Raw genomic sequence first — 22,415 nt, 5'->3', positions numbered from 1 at the left:
GTAACTGAGACTTTTTCACCTACTGGATGAACAGCAATTATGTAAGAGACAAGGCACATGTCCCTATGTGAACGTGGTGTCACAAAGGGTTCCCAGAGGATGAGAAGGTCTGACCTACAGCGTGTTTCTTTAATGTGTTAATAGGACAAGTCTCTATCTGTTAGTACATCCAGCACTTCCCATATCTATATGTGGTAGCCAATCTGGGGTTCTAACACATTCTAGATGCCAGACTAACCTAAAAAAGGATACGTTGCAAGTCTATTTTCTGAGTTGTCTCTTGGGATTTCGATTTCATATCAGAAAGGATATGATGTTTTTCTCCATGAAAGAAAAAAATGGACCATGAAATTTGAAATTTCATACATAAGCATAGTGATATTTGAGGTAGAAATAGAGTTAAGGCAGATTTGGAATATTGTTATGGTACATTATCAGTTAGATTCATTTTAGTTATAATTGTTTATAAGGAATAAATCAGAGTAAAATATACATATGGCCTCTATCAGATTAAAAAGGAATGAGGGTGTGCATTTATGAATAATAATCTTGCCAATGCCCTGATGAAAGTACTTAAAAAAATATAAGACACCACACAAATATAAAGGAAACGTTTGTTCACTAGAAATATGGTAATGCACTGCTCTTGCTACGTTTTTCATGTTGTTGAGTCCTTAGCCTTGCTCTTCATATCTAGTCTTCCACTTTATTATCCCTTTATAACGACCCTCTATTACCAAGGTATGTGCACTGAAGAAAACAGTCACCTATTTTAAGAATGTTAGTAGCCTCTTTCATTTTATCTGGGATGATTGAAAATTCTCTATAGTTGTAACTGAGTGAAAGAAACATTATTTTCCTACTCATGATCGTGTTCCTGGCTTTTATAAAACCAGGTGAAATAAGTAATGAATTTTTGTAAAACATGTACCATGGAAATGTATTATCCTAAAGTTGGTGTTACAGAATCTCCTGATATAAGATTGTCCAGGGAAGATATGAAAGAGAAACAAAACAAAATCCCAATTCCTCAGAATGTTTCCTACCTATAATTTAGAAATACTTTTTCTGTCATAGTAAGAACGGGAAAAAAAAAAGGGCTAACTTATGAACTCAGTGGGTTATTTTTATCTGTTCTGTTTCTAGGAAGCAGGTAGCATATTTGCTTTCAATATATGTGCCAAGAAGTTCATTCCTTAAAATCATACACACACACACACACACACACACACACGCACACACACACACACAGTCAGTTTTGACTAGGGATATGTAGTTTCTGCATTTTAGAGTAGATCTGCCATGTTATAATTTGGACATACATATATGTACATTTGATATCCCATGGTTTCTCCATCTGTTCATGTTTTCCCAAAATTGATAACTTTGCTTTTCAGTAGAGGGGAGAAGAGACACAATGATTTCTATTTGGGTGAACATTTCCTCTCAGTACTTCGGCGACAGAATTTATATCTATACAAACACATCGAAGCCATAGTCATTAATATAGATTTGCGATTATTCACCATAGAAAATGTCCCTCTATTGAAGACAAGAATATCTTTTTTTTCTTGCCATATAGCATACTGGCAATATTTTTCTTTGAAGAAATCACACTCTGAGATGCTTCTTGTGCAAAAATGCCTAAAAGCAGTATGTGGTTCTCTCACCCCTTTGTATATTGACTATATCTAGATCAACAAATGGGTTACGTTTTTTCCTTTGATATTTTTTGAGTACAATTTATGGACAAAGGCGTAACAACAATCAAAATATCCAAAATAGATATTTAAAATTCTTTCTAGAATTAATGAAGAAAAGTAATGTAACAATTTTCCAGGAATAGTGTCCACAAACTAATGTTTAGAGGTTATATGACCTAGTCATTTATTTGAAGCATTTTAATTTTATAAGAATTATGTACGGTTGATGCTAAGATTTGAAAAGATATGGAAGGAAATGATACCATAAAGACTTGTTTCATTTTTAATAAAATCAGATCGCTTTTCTTCATTTTTGTCATTCTATCTGGTATTAAAATTGTGTTCTTGTCCAGGCACAGTGGCTCATGCCTGTAATCTTAGCCCTTTGGAGAACGAGGCTGGCGGATCAGTTGAGGTCAGGCTTTCGAGATCAACTTGGCCAACATGGTGTAACTCCCACCTCCACTAAAAATACAAAAATTAGCCAGAAATTGCTTGAACCCGGGAGGCTGATGTTGCAGTGATCCGAGATGGGCCACTGTACTCCAGCCTGGGCAGCAGAGCGAGATTCTGTCTTAAAAAAAAAAAAAAAAAAAAAAAAAATTGTGTTCTTGTCCTATCTCCACAGTTGCACTTCGATATAGCCAACTGCAGCTTATTTTTGTTGTCCTCACAGCAGTGTCTTAACCAAAATAAGTCCTGAATACAATTCTGGTAAATGGTGCAGATTTATGGAGGCACCAAGGTGCATGCCATGGTCAGAGAAGAGGGGATAGCAGAAGAAATAACAAAAATATGAGGTACATGGCATGGTAGGAGATAGAATGAACAAGTAGAACTGGTTAAGATTGCAAAGTCCCTTGAAAAATAGAATGATTGAGGCTTTATTCTATGTGCAATGAGGAAAGACTCAGAAGCTTTTCTATCAGGCTTCACTGGATCAGACCTGTGTTTTAGGGATATTATGGGTACGGGGTAGAAAACTGATTGAATGAATGAAAGTAGGAAGTAAGACAACCTGTTAGTAGTGGAACAGGTAACTGATGATGAAGACCGGAAATAGGAAATGGCAATGGAACAAATGTCAGGGGTATTCTGGAGGTACTAGCAACAGAATTTAGTTGTTACTTGGATGTGACTGAGGGGAGGAAAGTGTTGCTGACTTCAGGATGCTTCCTGAAATGGGTTAGGAGCCTGCATGCCCATACCCAATACATACTTGGGAGGTGGTTCACCGGTGATAGTCTCTCCCTCTCTCTCCTCTCTCTCTCTCTCACACACACACACACACACACACACACTCCTAATTATTATAAACACTGAAGTTTTTAATATTTTGTCACTTTTATGTGCTTTCTTGTTTCTTTTTCTAAAATTTGATATTAGATACTCAGAGATTTTCTGAACTGAAAAAAGAAAAGTTGTTGTTTGTTTGTGATTTCTTTTAAACATACTTGCAGTTCAACTCCCTGGGCAGGGGGCTTTTTACATTACTGGCAACTAGGAGAGAACCTTGGTCATCCTGCATTTCCATCCCCCTATACCCCGTTTCTCCCCATAACCATTGACCTTCTCCACACTGCCTTACTCACAGTAGGAGTTTGAGAAATATTTAATCTTGTTTGAACTCATGGCAAACTCTATCATCGATAATGTTTTATCAAACACCGTGGTTCACAAATGATACCACCTTACCAATATTCAAAAAAAGTTAGTACAATAAAACGCACAACATTAAAACTTTAGTAAATATGACTACTTCATTGTTTTGGGTTAATCAAAAAAGATCAATTACACCACAATGGTGGTGAATAGAAATGACAATATAAAAGTTCTGGTTAATCCAGCACAGATAAAGAGCTACACCATGAAGAAGGGTATTGTTATTGTGCTAAAAATATTTTAGGATCCTTGATGATGTTAATGAAACTAGTAGCCCCTGCTGACAACAAGCGCTTCAAAAAATATCAGAAGATGTGTTATTGGAATGCAGAAACAACTTTATTTATAGGTATTTCACTTAATACAGATTACACACACTGCATGCACTGAAATTACATCAAATACAACCAGGTTTTAGTATCTACATGTATTCCAGTTGAAAGATGCTCTATAATTAGTCATTCTAATGTACTCATACAAAAACCTGTTCATTCTTTTTTTAAAAAAATTACAGCTCCAAAGTACAAAGCAAAAACAATATTTTTAAAGTGATTATGAATCCTCTTGTATTTTAAATCTCCATAATTTTAATTTTATACTGCTTTTCTTCAACGCTGTTCTTAGTACTAACTCTACTCAAAATCAGAAATGATAACAAACTGTATACCCATTGCTCAATTTGAAAATTGAATGTATCTTCATAATCATATTCCTATGATTTATGTCAGTCCAAAGTCCTCACTGAGCTGTTTATAAAAACGTTTGTTTATATATACATAGGTAGGCATGTACTCATGTATATAATTATGGTAAATCTGTACCATAGCCATTTGATGAAGATGTAAATTAAACCCATTACGTTAAAGACATATGAAACTGCAGATCTGACACTGAGAACTACTTATTTATTTTCAAAGTTATTAAAATTAAAATAATGTAACAATTCAAAATAAAAAGGATTGTTTTAATGAACTTTTTTGGGATATATTTTAGTTATAACAACTAGGTGGAAGTTGGCCATTACAGAATGCAAATTTATTTTTATTTGTGTGTGTGTGAAGCAGAATCTGTGCTTAGATAACAAAAAAGTTTAATTTTTTTCATATGTACTTTAACATTACTGGATCTGTGATCATTTGGGAAACAGCCAAACAATTTGATTAAAAGAAGAAAACACAGGACATATACAGAATGTACTTGATATGACAGGAATTTTCTAGATGAAAGATTATATATGGGATGATATAAGGGATACTCGATGATTATGGTTTAGAAGCAAGGAATAATAGTGTAAAGGGGGACAATAACATTGTAAATGTAGGTGCAAAATCTTTTAAGAAGTTTTTTTTTAGTTTGCAGTTTATATTACTTTTTCTGCTGGAAATTTGACAAACATAAATATGCACACAAATATGCAAACATATCTGTGCTTACACATACACTAACCCATTTTAATTCTAATACGTTAGAATTGCTTAAACATCAAATTAATATGACTTTTTTTCCAGACACACAATTAGCTTTATTAACTTCTAAATATGGGTTTGGTATATTTATCTTTCAGTTCAGACACCTAAAAAGATTGAAATGTTCATTCCCTCTCATTTCTGTAATTTGTGTTTATTTCAAAATAAATAAGCGTATGGCTTTATACACAACTGAAATGTATATATGTAAAATTGAATTGCAGCACTGTGTGGAATTTTGTTGTTAGCTGTTATCAATTATTCTAGATTCAGATAATGACAACTTTATATAGCATGTAAAAAGTCTTTTTCTATAGAAAATGAAACTACTTACAACATCACTCTGTAGTACTAAATTCTGTGTCTTTATGTAGTCAAATAATTTTGTCAGGTCAGCAAAATATCCCTAAATGTAGTAAAAAATTGTATTTTGCAAACACAGCCATGATTATCATCTGGAAGATATCAGCAGCTTCTCTTGGATAATTTTGTGTAAAAAAAAGTAATTATTTGGTCAGGTGTGCTGACTCACGCCTGTAATCCCAGCACTTTGGGAGGCCAAGGTGGGCAGATCACCTGAGGTCAGGAGTTTAAGACCAGCCTGGCCAACATGGCGAAACCCCATCTCTACTAAAAATATAAAATTTAGCCAGGCATGATGGCACATGCCTGTAATCCCAGCTACTCAGGAGGCTGAGACAGAAGAATCTTGAACCCAAGAGGCAGAGGTTGCAGTGAGCTGAGATCAGGCCCCTACACTCCAGCCTGGGAGACAAAGCAAGACTGTGTCTTTAAAAAAAAAAAAAAAAAAAAGTAATCATTTGATCTGAGCATCATAAATGATGTGTATATTTTTCTGCAAAAAGAAAATACACTCAATTCATAGTTTTGAATAACAAGTGATGAAATAAATTAATAATAAAATGTAGTCTCTCATTTAAGAGGCCATAAACTAGTTTGAATATGAGACTACATCTGTATTTACATGTCAAAAGAGCCAGTCAATTTCTAAAAATGATTTTAGTTACTTCAAGTTTGTGTCGCTCAACAACTGTTCAACGTGCATATTTGAATTACCGAAAATATTTTTGGATAACAGTTGTTATGATCAATTCCTTAAGTTATATCATTGAAATGGTGCTCTGCATTGATTTTGTAACTGAGGTTAGAACTGATATAGAATAAAGAAATATATTTTAAATTTTATTTTATAGATTTCTGTAAATAATGTTTTTCTTTAGAGTTGCATCTTTGTTTTACTTTTCACTACCATTGAATAAGAGTAAGAGCAGTGCTACTTAAACTTTCCTCTAACTAATGAAAGTGTTATCGTATCTAATGTTTCTTCTAAGTTTTAAGACAAAAATAATGAAAATGTTTTTATTTATTTATTTGTAAAAAAAATTCTTTCAGATGGAGTCTCACTCTGCCACCCAGGCTGGAGTGTAGTGGCATGATCTAGGTTCACTGCAACCTCCCCTACAACCCCCCTGCCACTCAAGCAATTCTCCCATCTCAGCCTCACAAGTAGCTGGGACCACAGATATGTGCCACTAAACTCAGCTATGTTTTTGCATTTTGGATAGAAACAGGGTTTCACCATGTTGCCCAGGCTGGTCTGGAACTCCTGAGCTCAAGCAATCCACCTGCCTCGGCCTCCCAAAGTGCTGGGATTACAAGCGTGAGTCACTGTGCTCGGCCACTGAAAATTTTTTAAAAAGTCAACTGTATTCAAAAGATAGTAACATTTTATGAAGTAAATCAATATATAATTGACACATATAAGGTTCCAGGATAAGGAATAAAATACAAATATTTCTAGAAAATCTATTGGAATACTTGATTTTCATTATTATGTGAATTTGACTACCTGCAACCTAATGAAATGTGATTTGTGATTTTTTTCACTTGACAAAAAAGTTTTATTATTAATTGAATATACTTGTGTATGGGTGGATAACTAAATAAAACTAACCCTTTCAAAAAGAACAGTTAAAACAATTTTGGTTGAGAATATCTAGAATATGGAAAAATTAAAAGAGTTGGTTCTGAAAATTCAGGGAAATAATTATGTAACTAGATTGTTTGTTCTAAGGAAAGTTTTGGAAAACATTTAGATGGCATTATTTTAAAGTCTAAAAGCTTTTTCATCAAGACTTTCTATTTTTACTGAGGCGAGTTTAATCTCATGGTGGAGATATATAACATGCCTCTGTATTACACTATCAACTAATCAAGCTATGCAAATTACATAAATTTGTCCAATCATACATCTATAAAAATAAACAATATGCTTAATAAATCAATCTTCAATACATGTAAAAAATCCTGCATGTATAGTTTATAATTATAAAACAATAAGCATAATTCTATAATTTAAAAATGTACCACTTCCAAAAGTTATATAGCCTTCAAACAGAATTACTATTATAAAGAACTTACTGCTATAGCTTGAAATAAAAACAAATAATTTTAAAATTCTTCATCTAAAATCTTTATACTATTTTCTAGATTTTTTTACAATAAATGTGTATCACATGTACCATAAAAATAGAAACCTATAGCTACTCTAGAATTTTAAAAGGCTACTCCTAATTCTAAACACATTAAATCAAAGATGTCATGTATGAACACCCATGATGTATGAAAAAAATGCACTGTAGTTCTTTCTAAAACTACTAATTATATACAACAAACACAGCTTTGTATTACCACAGAACCTTTGAATATTGTAGAAAGCTAAGGCATATTTAAAATAAACACAAACTAAGCTTCAAAAAAGCTAAGAAAACACGTCTTTTACCCGATAGCACCTACAGGAAGCGTTTATGGAATGTGGCTTAGATTTATATGAAATTACTCAAGGTCTGCTTGTCCTATAGCATTTCTGTTGCACTCAGGCTGCACATCACATGTAGCTAGACACACAACTACAACATCTAGTTGAACAGTGAGGAGTACAGGTGACAAAATAGCAAAATGAGGCAGTAGTATTTCATGATGAAATGAAAAGGATAATAAATATTGATTGAATATAAATTCATTTTTTAAAAATTATTCTAAAGCATATACACATTTTCATTTATAACATGGACAGGGTGGTCAACAGAGAAAACAGACTTATACATAAAAGATTAATGAATGAATGGGATTAAAATTGTTTCATAATTTTTCCATTTAAATCATTGAATATAAAAAGTGTCAGAAATATAATAGCTTAAATATTGTATCATTTAAAAATAAACTTGCATAATTCAAATAAATGAGATAACATATTTCAGAATTTTCTGTTCAGTTTATGCACTATAGATTTTGATCAAATTAAGTAATATTTCTTTGAGTGCTTGCAGGGGAGAAAGAATACAGTACACTCTAGCTCATCAATTAGGCTACTTATAATTTAATAGACAAAGTTCACTGAAAGTTCCTTTTATTTATCTATGATGACTAGTCTTAAGATTTGCTATCTTTCTGTCTTTTTCTATGCATGACTAGAATAAGAACCAGAGAGACCATCAAGAACATTTCATTGAGAATATTCCAGGAGTCCATTAATGACAACACAAAAGGTTGGAAGATATCTGTGACTTTGTGAGGCAAACATAACATAATAATGACAAATAAATTAAAGGTGCCACCAAGTCAACTGATTAGAAGGAATCAGGTAAGGAAATAGATATTTTTGCCCTCTAGCCTTTGTGGAAAACTAGCCTTCTATATTATTCTCAAATGGAGATAATCTCTCAAACAAAAGCAAAGGATAGATCAATAATAGTTAATAGTCAAAAATAGCATTCATTTTCATCTACGGCCCAAATGTAAATACTGTTAAATCCCAGTACTATCATTGGCTTATATGGGTAAATATTTTAGCCCAAAGCAGAAGTCAGTTTAGAAGTTCCTTTCTCAGAGACACTGCATTCTAAGACATGGAGTCACAGCTTTAAAAATAAAGTATCTATTTTCATCTTCTTCAAATACAGCACTCATCAAACCATTGAGGAATGCTTTTAAAAAGATTCTGGATAATTATTTCAAGGAATTTTCATCTTCATATATACAAAGGAGTGATAAGGACCTTTACTCGTTACAGTTATGAAGGAAAGGTTCACTGAAATGGAAGAAAAACGAGGTATTCTCCCTTAGTTCAGAGGGTGCAGAAAAGGAAAGGCCAGGATAGTCATGACACGAGCAATCAAAATGCAAATGCATTTGTATAAAAATTACATACACTAATGATCATGAAGACATGGCAGCTTATTATGGGACATTTCAATTTCTGATTCACTTTTCTGGGCTTTGTCATTTTATTCGAAATTAAATTAAGACTTAAGATTTTGGAAACCTCCACTCCAGGTATATCTTGCTACCTGCAGGGCACTGATTTTAGGAATATACTAAGTTAGCTCAATTTTTACATTCCTTGGAATGATCTGAACTAAACTGAAATTATCAAGAATAAATGGGAGGAGCTGCAAACTTTTTCTATGTGAATAACTTGTACAAAGGTATATTTTAATTTCAAGCAATTTTCCTACAACAGTTGTTTATAAGTATGTAACACAATATTGAAACTCACATGACACCTCACATTACCAGTAAAAGTAGTTAACACTCACAGTAATTATAATCCACTAAGTAATGTTTAAATGACCAGATAGCATGTACATTCAAGGAACCTGACATCACTGGAAATACAAGGGATTCTGTATGGAGCTAATGGGAATACTAAATTTTAACAGAAACTTTAAAAAATATTACCTATATATTAAATACCCAAGAATTATACTAATTTGAAATACTGAACAGAGCATAAAACTTTTCTATATACCTTTACATCAAAGAACACTTCAAATTAACACACTAATTTTAAGGTACATACAAAACAGACCAAATCCTATTCACACTTTCAAGATAAAATGATACATAATTAACATTTGAATAAGAATTCAAGAAGCATATGTTACGTAGTCATTACAAGGGTCCTTTGTACTCCCTTTTTATCCCAATAAATCATGATTTTTAAAATTTCTGTTAGTACTGTAAGTCATAGTTTAAGAATATAGCATAAAATTGGAACATGTCATTCTTTTCTAAATAAAACATAATGTACACAAAATAGGCATTTCTCATTTGTGTAGGAAATAAGTTAGTTGACTTACTGTGAAGGGTTAACATTAAAGGAAAAATTAAAGAAATGATATATAATTAGTAATTTAATGCTAGAGAAATAAAATAGACTTATTTAAATAAGTTACTCTAGCAAACTCACATTTTTCCTAGGTAGTTTCAAAATCGAGATAAAATCTATTTGAAATCTCCTATCTCAATCCTTATTTCCACCACATATGACTGGAATTATGTTTCATAATATAAGAAATATCATTATACTTTTTTTTCAAAATATCAGGGAGTAAAAAGAACTTTACATTCTCCTTTTGACAGATAAAAATGGAAAGGACTTCTTTATTTCAAAATAGTTATAGAGAAAGAAAACATTATTACAACAAAAATAACTTTTTTTTCCTTTTTTATTTTCCGAGACAGAGTCTCGCTGTGTTGCCCAGGCTGGAGTGCAGTGGCGTGATAGTGGCTCACTGCAACTTCTGCCTCCCGGGTTCTAGCAATTCTCCCTGCCTCAGCCTCCCCAGTAGCTGGGATTACAGGCGCCTGCCACCACGCCCGGCTAATTTTTGTATTTTTTAGTAGAGACGGAGTTTTGCCATCTTGGCCAGGCTGGTCTCAAACTCCTGACCTCAGGTGATCCGCCTGCCTCGGCCTCCCAAAGTGCTGGGATTACAGGCGTGAGCCACAGCACCCGGCAAAAAATAACTTTTTAATGATTAAAAGGAGTGGAACAGCATGATTACAACCAACATAAAAACCTAGTAAAATTGTTTTCTGTGATTCAACTTTTAAGCAGAGAAGTGGGTAATTATAGTGATTTTCTCAGTAATGTATCAGTGAATATTTTCAAAAAACTGAACCAGAGCTTTTTGGTTTCGTTTTTTGTTTGTTTGGGGTCTTAAAAAAAATCTCTTGCCCTGGATATTTTTTCAGAGAGTAGCCTGGATAGTTCAGCTTCACTTACAAACTCCCAGAGATAATGTTTTAATTATTTAACAATTAGAGCAAGTAATTGCATGTTTCATGACTGATATATTAACCATAAGTTTATATACCAAGACAGCATTATATTACATCACAGCTGTTGACATTCAGAGCAAACAAACAGAGAAACAGCATGAGAGAACTCTGTTATTGCACTGCACTGTCTCTTCCATAAATTTTAAACTTCCATTACTAGATTACAGCTAAAGAAAGAACAAGGTTCACTGGGACATCATTTTTAAGATAGTTTTTGTTTGCTTTCAATGGGAAATCTAAATCACAAAATTAATAATCTTAGCCTAATTTGGAAATCACAAATCATCGAATTTTTTTGGAAGGGGAATAGAATTTTGTTGTTCCTAGAAAGTTATATCTCAGTGCAGATTTCAATAGGTGATGTACTGGAATCAGTCTAGGACAAGAAAAATAACACGTTATCAAAATCAGATGGTTGTGTTCTAGGAGTTTTATTTGCCAAGCATGCTTCATGATTAAAATCCACATTACCAAAATATAAATGCACAGACTCAAAGTTACTGAATTTTACGATAGCGAATACCAATCCTATTCCCAGCTAACTCAGACTGCAATTATCATTTCAAATCCATGTATCATGTCTACAGCATAGTTTCATGCATGAATTAGAACTCTCTAAAGTTTTCACCGTTCATTTCACCTCATTTCTGAAACTGAAAGACTATTCCAACTCAAATCATGGAAATTTGTAAGGTTTGTTTTTTGGGAAATGATATACCCCAAACACATGTCTTAGACAGTGACTGGAAGACCCTCAAAAAATTCTTCATTTTTATTCTCCCTTCTGTTTTTTTACATGTATAGTCTTCACAATATTTAATGGGGAAATTGTATTAAGGAAGACATGGTTTTGGCAGTTTCTCTCTTTTATGTGATATTGATCAAAACAGATTTTAAAATAATTGTTTATACTTATGGTTTCTCTAGTGTCATACCAACCAATTACCATCGGCTTGCTCTGGAAGGTTTTAATAGAAAATAATGTGAAGCCTCATCCTCTCAAATTTCATGTTTTTAAAATTTCTACTAGAATACATACAAAAATGCCTTCCATAATACATGTAGAAATTGATGCCAAAGAAGAGCATTATATTCCCCAGGTATAGATGGCTTTATGCAATATATGCACTTCTAGCTAATAAATGTTCCATATATTTTTAAAACATCCAAGTCAGAAAAACAACCTATAGAATGATCAAAGAGAATGAGAAATTATGAGGAGAAAGTATTTGATTCCCTTTTTAAAACACAAAATTTCAGATGAATTCCCTTGTCTCTTATAGTCTACTAGAACCATTTTATATTCCACTTTCATGTTTCTATTCAGATGAGTAATGAACTAACTGTAAATATCCCCAAATCCTCATTTCAAAAATGCATTTCTCACTGTTTAAGATAAATTGGAATACTTCTGCCTTCTGCTAACAGTAATATTTTATTCCACTCTAAGTATTTCCTTAAGGAACAATGAATTTGTATTGTATTGGCTGTCACTTCTCCCATTTTGTATGATATTTCTTTAAAAAGAAGACACCTACTGTATTTGAATTTTTAAATACATAATTTCTTTTTCAGTGTTCACGTATCTTCCTAGCATTCTGCAACAACAGTGAACACCCTAATATTAAACACAGATTGGTGAGTATATAGAAAAGGTAAAGAACATTGAAATGTAGCACGAAAGGTAAAGATACAAATTATTTTTAGTATTATGTTAGTCTGCCTAAGTTCACCAATTCATGTATTGAAGATATTTAGTAATGAATATGAAGCAACTGTGAACCAATGACAAAATATGTAATTTGTTTATTTTTAAAGATGTGAAAAATATCAAATAAGTCATCTGCAAATTCAGTGATTCTAACACAGTCCTTTTAGTTAATAAATACCTAATAACAACCAATAACTGACTGTCATTAGCATTTACTTTTTTGTATTTTGCTTAATTCTTATGTTTAGGAAAATGTCTCCCAGTTACATAAGATGCATCATGAAAAATGGTTTATTAATTTTATTGACTTTTTAGGATTATAAAATATTTTAAAAAACAAAAAGGTGAGGATTTTGAAAAATACTTCAATTTTTTATTCTTCATCCATGCCCTCCTTACTACATATTCATAAACTCAAGTAAAATTAGTCTAGCTCATAAAATATCTCTGTGCCTTCACTAAGCACTGAAACTAGAACTTACTCTATAACTTCATTCATTCTATTAAAAATGATGACCTACACATGTAATTCACAAACCCACTCTTTGTATACATTTAAAGAAAGTCACAAATTAAACCCAGGAAAAAACTGTTATTATACCCAAACCATATCATGTTACTCATAAAAAATACTTTTACGTTGAGAAACTTATCCAGTAAGCAGAATAGCAATAAGAATTAGGAAATGAGAGTGCCCTTTTTAATGGTTAAATATAAACAAAAACACATCCTGTGGAGACATTTGACGTCTATTATGTTTGTTGCCCATCCCAGATCCACTAACTATGTAAAATATGGTATTCATCTGAACTGTAGAAATAATGACTGCAGCATAAATTCATTTAAAGTCTAACAGTAACTATACAAACACTAAGTTTCTAGTTTACCTTTTGAAACAGCATTTAATTGTGTACCTATTGTAACAAAAATGCTCCCACATCTGAATCAGTACCTTACGTTCACTGTGTGATTCAGAGAGCAAGGTTGATGTTATTGTATTATTTAACTGTGCTTATGCTTGAATGACTTCCATTCTTAAACCCATTTCCAAAGCTATGATAAGTTATTTGCATTGTTATCTTGAATGTAGTGACTTCTTTAATATCTCAGACTTTTGGTGAAAGAAAATCCGTTTTGACTTTCACATTACTACCATTTTGTTAAGCTTGAATAGTTGTTCAAAATACTTTACTCCCTGAAACTTAGATTACCACCTTCTTAAGAGTCAACACAGACAAAATAATAAAATCAACATATAGCATGACTTCAAGAGAAAAAAATGTAGGTAAATTCCATTGCTTGTCTTTTTAAAGGGAATAATCATATGGAAATCATTTAATATTTATGAGTTTCTGGATAAATTTGTATTCATTTCTCCACGGAGCACTGATAAAAGGCACTGGATAAACTCTTGCTTTCATAAATGCATTGGGTTTTAAATTATCATGCACCGATTTCTTGAGTCTTAACATGCCCACATTTTTCTTTGTGCCCATTAGAGAAAGCAAACATTTTATTTTCCAAAATACATCTTTTAAGACTGTCTTCTGAAGAGCTCAAAAATACGTTGAATAAATATGCAAATATTTAAATAGCTATCTAGAGTAGAGACCTCATATATATTTCATTCCCTGGCTTAAAGATGAGAGTGAGTAGGCTTTCATTTTTCTAATCCCATTCTTGTTATATTCTATGACTGTAGATTTGATGAACCAAAATAATTTTGAGTTCCTAATCTGAAAATGACACTTTTCTTTGTGAGGACCTGAAGGCCTGGTAGAGTGGGTGGTGGTGGGGATTATTTTGGTGCTGAATTTCTGTGAACAACCATAAATTTTCTCAAGTGTAGCTAGGATTCTAAACATCATTAGTATTTAGAGCTATTTATCAAATTCTGGAAAGCTTTACTGTGCTGTATCTAACCCAGACTATTCTGATCCTCATGCACACAAAAATGGTACTGAGGACAGGGCTACAACCCTTTGTGTTGAAGTTTTTCTAATATATTCTGTAGCAAGAATTGTCATACTGCCATCTACAGACAAAACTGCCCCTACTATAATCATCATTCTACATGCAATTTTCCTAAAACAGCAGTTATTTTGTTCTCATCTTCTACCAAACTCAAATAAATCCATATATCTATTTGGATACATCTGTAGAATATGATTGTTTAGATCCCTCTTTGAAGTCAATAGATTTTGTAAAGTTCTACATCAACTGAAAATAATAAAAAAATATAGTTAGAAAGTTGTATTAGAAATCTGGGTTACCTACCGGTCTGGCGTGTACAGACACAGGTGCCTTGAAGGTTGTCACTGGATAGTTGCAGTCAGAAACACTGTAGGGATCGGAGCTGCTTGAGGAACACTTGGAGATTGAATCACAGGCCACAAAGGTGTTATCAAGAGGCAGTTCTTGGATGATGTGGTGCTTTGAATTCAGGGGAGTTTCAGGCTGAATCTGGAAGGCAGGCTGTGGAGAGGCAGATCTGTAGTGTCGGGCCAAATCAGGGCTGTCAGGCTTGAAAGTAGTGGGTGTGGTGCTCCAATTGTACTTGCCCATGGTTTGCTCTTCTAGATCAATAGGAAGGTCTAGTGTGACTCTGTTTTCATCATTGTCAACATCATCTGTCTTAGTTTCTTCAATAGTGACAAATTTAAGCAGCAGGTTCTTAGGGGAATGCTTCTTCTTCTTCTTTTTCTTCATCATTATCATCTGCCTGTTTTCTGGGTTTGGGGTAGCCCATTCAGAATTCTGCTTGTTTTTCTGAGCAGCCTTAAGGTGTGGTGCCTGGTGACATCTTACTATAGCAGTGATGGAAAGAACTACAACGACAGTTATGGTGCCAGCAAGAACTGCAACCAGGATCTTGACATAGTCACTTGTTGGTGAGGATGTATCAGCTATCTCAGTATTTTGGGTCACTGGTGATTCAATGCTTTTGTGCACCAGTTCATTAATCAGCGTAGCGTTGGTCACTGACTCATTCACAAACAGATTGACAATTACAACACTGAAGAGAGGATCCGGTTGTCCTAAGTCCTGAGCTTTGACCAACAGTCTGTGTAAACCAAGGTCTGTAACACCACATTTCTCCTTCAGTGTTATGTTGCCTGTTACTTGGTCAATTTCAAACAGATCTTTTGTGTTCCCTCCTACAATGCTGTAACGAAGCTCTGCATTCTTGCCAGTGTCATTGTCAACAGCAATTACCTTAAAGACCTCTGTGTCTGGATTAGTGGATGGTAGAACCAATTCGTAAGAGTAGTTGGAAGGAGGGACAATAAAAACTGGTTTGTTGTCATTGACATCAACCACATTTATGGTTACTCTGACACTTGAAGAACGTGATACTCTACCACCATCCTCAGCCTTTACATAGAAGGTGTAAGATTCTTGTTTTTCTCTGTCAAATGAAATATTTGGTCGGATGACACCAGTTTCTGAATCAATGGTGAAGTAATCATTCATATCTAAAATGGAGAGAGTAACTGCAGAATTCTCTCCATAATCAGGATCAGTTACAGTGATTAGTCCTACTGTACCATGTTTTGGAAGGTTTTCTGGGACATAGAAATTGTATTCATTGTGAGTGAAAATTGGGCTATTGTCATTCTGATCAATAACATTGACAAAGACCGAGACATTGGAGGTTAAGGGTGGCACCCCATTGTCTTTTGCCAGAACTGTGAATAAATATTTTTCCTGTTTTTCTCTATCTAGTTTCTTCACTGCAGACAGCATGCCTGTACGACGATCCAGCTCGAACTCAGGTGGAGCATCACTGCCCAGCAGGAAACTGATCTCCCCATTAGGCCCACTGTCTGCATCTGTTGCACTTACTTTCGTCAACTGTGCACCAGGAAAGTTATTCTCAGGAACAGAAAGACTTACGAAAGACTGGGTGAAAACTGGAGGATTGTCATTTTCATCTTTCAGTTTGATGAGGAGCATGGATGACTGATTCAAAGGAGGTTTGCCAGCATCGGTAGCCAGTAATTTAATGGCATATTCTCTTGTGGACTCAAAGTCAAGAGGTGCTGCGGTCTCCAGGAGGAACTGATTACTGAATACTGGCCTTAATCTGAAAGGGATTTCAATATCTGTAAAGCACGTCACCCTGCCATTATGATCTGCATCCTTATCCGTCACAGTTATGAGGGCAATTTTGGTGTTGTGTGGAGCATTTTCTGAAAGAACAACAGTGCCATTGATTGGATTGATGATGTATCTTATGTCAATGGATGGGACATTATCATTGACATCTGTAACATTTACCAGCACCATTGCTTTTGCTGGAGTCAATCCACCATCACTTGCCAAAACCAGTAACCTGTGGCTTGGTGATTCTTCCCTGTCCAGTGGTTCTTTGATTGTGATAAGTCCAGTGGTGGCGTTGAGGTGAAATAATCTCTTGGCAGTGTTGGAGACTAGATTGCTGAAATAGAAGTGGATCCTGGCATTTTCACCTATGTCAGCATCTGTGGCATGGAGCTGTGTCACTGAAGTACCTACAGGAGCATTTTCTGGTATACTGACTTCAATCTCCTCCTCCTTAAAGACTGGGTGGTTGTCATTTACATCAGTAACACTTACTTGCAAAATAGCTGTACTGGATCTTTGAGGAGAGCCACCATCTTCAACCTTTATTTTCATCACGTAGGTATCCTTCTCTTCCCTATCTAACTCCTTTTGAACAATCAGTTGTGGTATCTTGTCTCCTTCTGGTGTTTCAATGACTTCGAGGCCAAAAACGTCTTGACCCTGGAAAACATGCAATGAAACAGAATTGACTTATGTTAATATAAATTAATATATGAATATGAATAATAAAATATAATTTAACTTATGTTAGCTTATGTGATGAGAACAATTTTCAGTTTCTTGAAGCCACATAACATAGTAGGATCAGTTCAGACACAGGTGTCAGAAGACTTGAGTTCTAAGTCTCAACTCTGTTTGTAACAATTATTGTGACTACAAGTAAGTTACTTAACATTTCTCGACACGTAAAATTAGAGAACTGTACTAGACGATGTTCTGGGGGAGGGAGGCTTCAGATTGTAGCATTTTATGGTAATAAATGTAACTCACTTACGTGAACTATATTTTTTTAATTAATTTATTATTTTATTTTATTTTTCCATAAGTTATTGGGGTTCAGGTGGTATTTGGTTATACGAGTAAATTTTTCAGTGGTGATTTGTGAGATTTTGGTGCACCCATCACTGGAGCAGTATACCCTGCACCATATTTGTAGTCTTTCTTTCCTGGCCTCCCTCCCTCTCTTCCCCCCAAGTCCCCAAAGTCTATTGTATCATCTCTACCCTTTTGTGTCTTCATAACTTAGCTCCCATGTATCAGTGAGAACATATGATGTTTGGTTTTCGAACTACTTAAGTTTTCAAAAGGAAAAAGTATACAGAATTGTAAAAATAATTGTCACTAAATTTTCACAAGATAAATGAAGCTATAAGCGAACTATCCAAGATTATTCCAAATGAATTAAAATATTTTTGGCTGTAGATTTCAATTGTCTAAGATGCTTTTTCAGTACCAAAGTAAGCACCAAGATAAAAAGATTCCTCCAAGACAACATCATAAGTGTCATATCTAATAAATACAGCTAAAACCTTTAGCAGATGGGAAAAAAAAAACAACTCTGGTCAAAATGTAAACTTATATAAAATACACAGAATTTCAATATTTCCCATAGGAACACACAATCGAAATGAAATTATCTCAGAGATTAAAAATACAACATTATTTTCTTAACTTTTTTTGTTAACATGCAAGCACAATGAACTAAAATTCACTGGTCAAATCTCAAATTGAGAAAGACATGTTGGGATAGGACCTATTTTCAATTCATGCCCACAAAGTCACAGTATGGGAATATTTAAAAAGCAATCTCCTCCCTGAACTATAATAAGATAATCCCTACACACAAACATAGTGATCTTGCCAGCTCACCGAGGAGTAAGGAGAGAGGAGGATTCCTGTCCAGTGTTACTTGCAGCACTATGACAGAGATGAATGAGATAAAAAGGTACTGCGGGGTGTGAAGAAAAGATCAGAAGAAGACCTTAAGATTCCTATTCACAGGTGATTTATGAATATATATATAGACACACACACACACACACACACACACATACACATATGTACATCTGAATAATTTTTAATTATCACTTTTTTAACATACATGTTGTGGACATGTGGCAAGGATCAGTTATTGGTCTCTTATTTATGTGCTGTGTCATGAAAGAACAGGATAAGATCTGAGGTTATATTTTTGTCATACTACTGTCTAAAACAAGATCCTAAAAATTAGAACCTAATAAATAATAATCGAATTTCAGAGATTGCTAGAATATATAGTTTACAAATATATTTTGATCACATTCTCTTTTAAAAATTTACCTTATAATTGCCTAGTCTTTTTATTTATAAACAAAATATTTTATTATAAAACCATACATTGATGGAATGATCAAATGAGATTATAGAATCATGGCTATAGAAATAGAAATACAAGTCTATTGACTAAGCCCACTATGACTCATGTAGGATATCTTCTAGAGAAAAAGATGGTCATTTAATCAAGTACTTGTGATCATCGTTTTTAGAAAGAAAAGTCAGATGATTCCAAGTTCTAAAGTCAGAAATAGTTAAATTAATAACTGAAAAATTACAGATTTTATTGAATAAATGGTTATTTAGTTGTGAAAATATATTTTTTCCTCCAGAAAGTTAACATGCCTGAGTACTGACCCTCTTTTGTTTATAATTGACAATATCCCCAGGATGTTTTTTTCAAGAAAATTATCAGTATAAACATTTTAACTCTCTAGAGAAAAATTTATATATAATAATTTTCTTGAAGGAAACATCTTAGGATTTTTGCCAATTACAAAGAAGGCTTAGCATTCAGGCTCTTTGTCTTAAGGAAACAGAACTTTGCATTTTTCTTTAATTGCCTAAAAAAACCCTGCTGCATAGAGCTCTTTATGACTCTGATAAAGGACATGTGTTTTTGTGTATCTACTAGAAAAAGGAGCAACCTCTGCTGCCCAGGTTCAAGCAACTCTCCTGCCCCCAGCCTCCTGAGTAGCTGGGATTACAGGTGCCTGCCACCGTATCAGGCCAATTTTTGTAGTTTTTAGTAGAGATGGGGTTTCACCATCTTGGCCAGGCTTGTCTTGGATCCTGACCTCATGATCCACCAGCTTTGGCCTCACAAAGTGCTGGGACCACAGGCATGAGCCATGGAGACCAGCCAGATTCTGTTCGCTTAAAGCAGGATCCATTTTTCACATGTAATTTCACAATGCGTGCTATGACCAGCTAAGCCTATAAATGATCATTGCACGAAATCAGGACTCTAAGGTACTACTGTTTTAATTTACCATGGCCTAGCACATGTAGCAAAGTTGCATAATAGAAGAAAAACAAATCCTGGTCTTACAATTCTCATGGCATTAACATAATCTCCAGTGAGTAAAATGATATTTCTTAAAAATTGGCCCAATTTATCTATTTTAACTATAGTCTATAAGGTACTTTCAGTAACAAAGTGATTGTGATAAAGAAGAATGCTGGCCAGGTGCAGTGGCTCATACCTGCAATCCCAAGACCTTGGAGGACCAATGCAGGAGAATTGCTTAAAACCAAAAGTTTGAGACCAACCTTAGGGAGACATCATCAAATACAAAAAATTTTAAAAATTAGCTGAGCATGGTGACAAATGCCTGTAGTCCTTCCTACGTCAGAGACTGAAGTAAGAGGATCACTTGAGCCCAGGAAGTCAAGGCCGCACTGAGCCGTGATCATAGCTACCCTCTATTCTGGGCAACATAACAAAACTCTGTCTCATTAACAACAACAACAACAAATAATCTTTTTTCTGTCATTCAACACTTGATTTTGAAAGCTTGATAACCTGGTTAATAGAACTGAGGGTCCCTGGAAAGAGGTGTTTTTTTCTTTTCTTTTTTTTAAATTTTTAACAAGTTCTAGGGTACATGTGCAGATCGTGCAGGATTGTTACATAGGTATACATATGCTATGGTGGTTTGCTGACTCCATCCCCCCATCACCTACATTAGGTATTTCTCTCAATGTTATCCCTCCTCAATCTCCCTACCCCCTGCTATCTCTATTTGATTCTTCTCTCTCTTTTTTTATTTTTTTATTTTTTATTATTAGTCTGGCTAGCGGTATATCTATTTTGTTGATCTTTTCAAAAAACCAACTCCTGGATTTATTGATTTTTTTTGAAGTTTTTTTTTGTATCTCTATCTCCTTCAGTTCTGCTCTGATATTAGTTATTTCTTGTCTTTTGTTAGCTTTCAGGTTTTTTTGATCTAGCTCTTTCAATTTTGATGATAGGGTGTGGATTTTAGATCTTTCCTTGCTTCTCATGTGGACACTTATTGCTATAAATTTTCCTCTAGACACTGCTTTAAATGTGTCCCAGAGATTCTGGTACGTTGTGTCTTCATTCCTGTTGGTTTTGAAGAACATCTTTATTTCTGCCTTCATTTCATTGTTTATCCGGTCAACGTTCAGGAGCCAGTTGTTCAGTTTCCATGAAGCTGTGCAGTTCTGAGTAAGTTTCTTAATTCTGAGTTCTAATTTGATTGCACTGTGGTCTGAGAGACTGTTATGATTTCCATTCTTTTGCATTTGCTGAGGAGTGATTTACTTCCAAATATGTGGTCAGTTTTAGAGTAGGTGTGATGTGGTGCTGAGAAGAATGTATATTCTGTGGATTTGGGGTGGAGAGTTCTATATATGTCTATTAGGTCTGCTTGGTCCAGATCTGAGTTCAAGTACTGGATAACCTTGTTAATTTTCTGTCTCATTGATCTGTCTAATACTGACAGTGGAGTGTTAAAGTCTCCATTATTATGGTGTGGGAGTCTAAGTCTCTTTGTAGGTCATTAAGAACTTGCTTTATGTATCTGGGTGCTTCTGTATTGGGTGCGTATAGATTTGGGATCCTTAGCTCTTCTTGTTGCATTGATCCTTTTACCATTATGTAATGCCCTTCTTTGTCTCTTTTGATTTTGTTGGTTTAAAGTCTATCTTATTAGAGACTAGGATTGCAATTCCTGCTTTTTTTCTGTTCTCCATTTGCTTGGTAAATCTTCCTTCATTCCTTTATTTTGAGCCTATGTGTGTCATTGCAAGTGAGATGGGTTTTCTGGATACAGCACGCCAATGGTTTTTGACTTTTTATTCAATTTGCCAGTCCGTGTCTTTTCATTGGGGCATTTAGCCCATTTATATTTAAGGTTGATGTTGTTATGTGTGAATGTGATCCTGCCATTTTGATGCTAGCTGGTTGTTTTGCCCATTAGTTGATGCAGTTTCTTCATTGTGTCGATGCTCTTTACCATTTGGTATGTTTTTGGAGTGGCTGCTCCTGGTTGTTCTTTTCCATGTCAAATGCTTCTTTCAGGAGCTCTTATAAGGCAGGCCTGGTGGTGATGAAATCTCTCAGCAATTGTTTGTTTGTGAAGGTTTTATTACTTCTTTGCTTATGAAGCTTAGTTTGGTTAGTTATAAAATTCTGGGTTGAAAATTCTTTTCTTTAAGGATGTTGAGTATTGGCCCCCACTCTCTTCTGGCTCATAGGGTTTCTGCTGAGAGATCTGCTGTGAGTCTGATGGGCTTCCTGTTGTGGGTAACCCAACCTTTCTCTCTGGCTGCTCTTAG

General features: G+C 34.3%; 1 protein-coding gene across 4 annotated transcripts in view; it reads right to left on the bottom strand.

The window, feature by feature from the left end:
* Positions 1-22,415, bottom strand: part of PCDH11X (protocadherin 11 X-linked) — a 777,685-nt gene that overhangs the window by 656,890 nt on the left and 98,380 nt on the right. For all 4 annotated transcript variants that reach the window (XM_039475604.2, XM_074392172.1, XM_039475605.2 and 1 more), the window contains exon 3: positions 14,967-17,456. In XM_039475604.2, the coding sequence (XP_039331538.2) occupies positions 14,967-17,456 (2,490 nt within the window). The remainder of the gene's footprint in view (positions 1-14,966; positions 17,457-22,415) is intronic.

The sequence above is a fragment of the Saimiri boliviensis genome, chromosome X (genome assembly GCF_048565385.1).
Source record: "Saimiri boliviensis isolate mSaiBol1 chromosome X, mSaiBol1.pri, whole genome shotgun sequence".
Taxonomy (NCBI): Eukaryota; Metazoa; Chordata; class Mammalia; order Primates; family Cebidae; genus Saimiri; species Saimiri boliviensis.
This window is presented reverse-complemented; position numbering and strand designations above follow the sequence as displayed.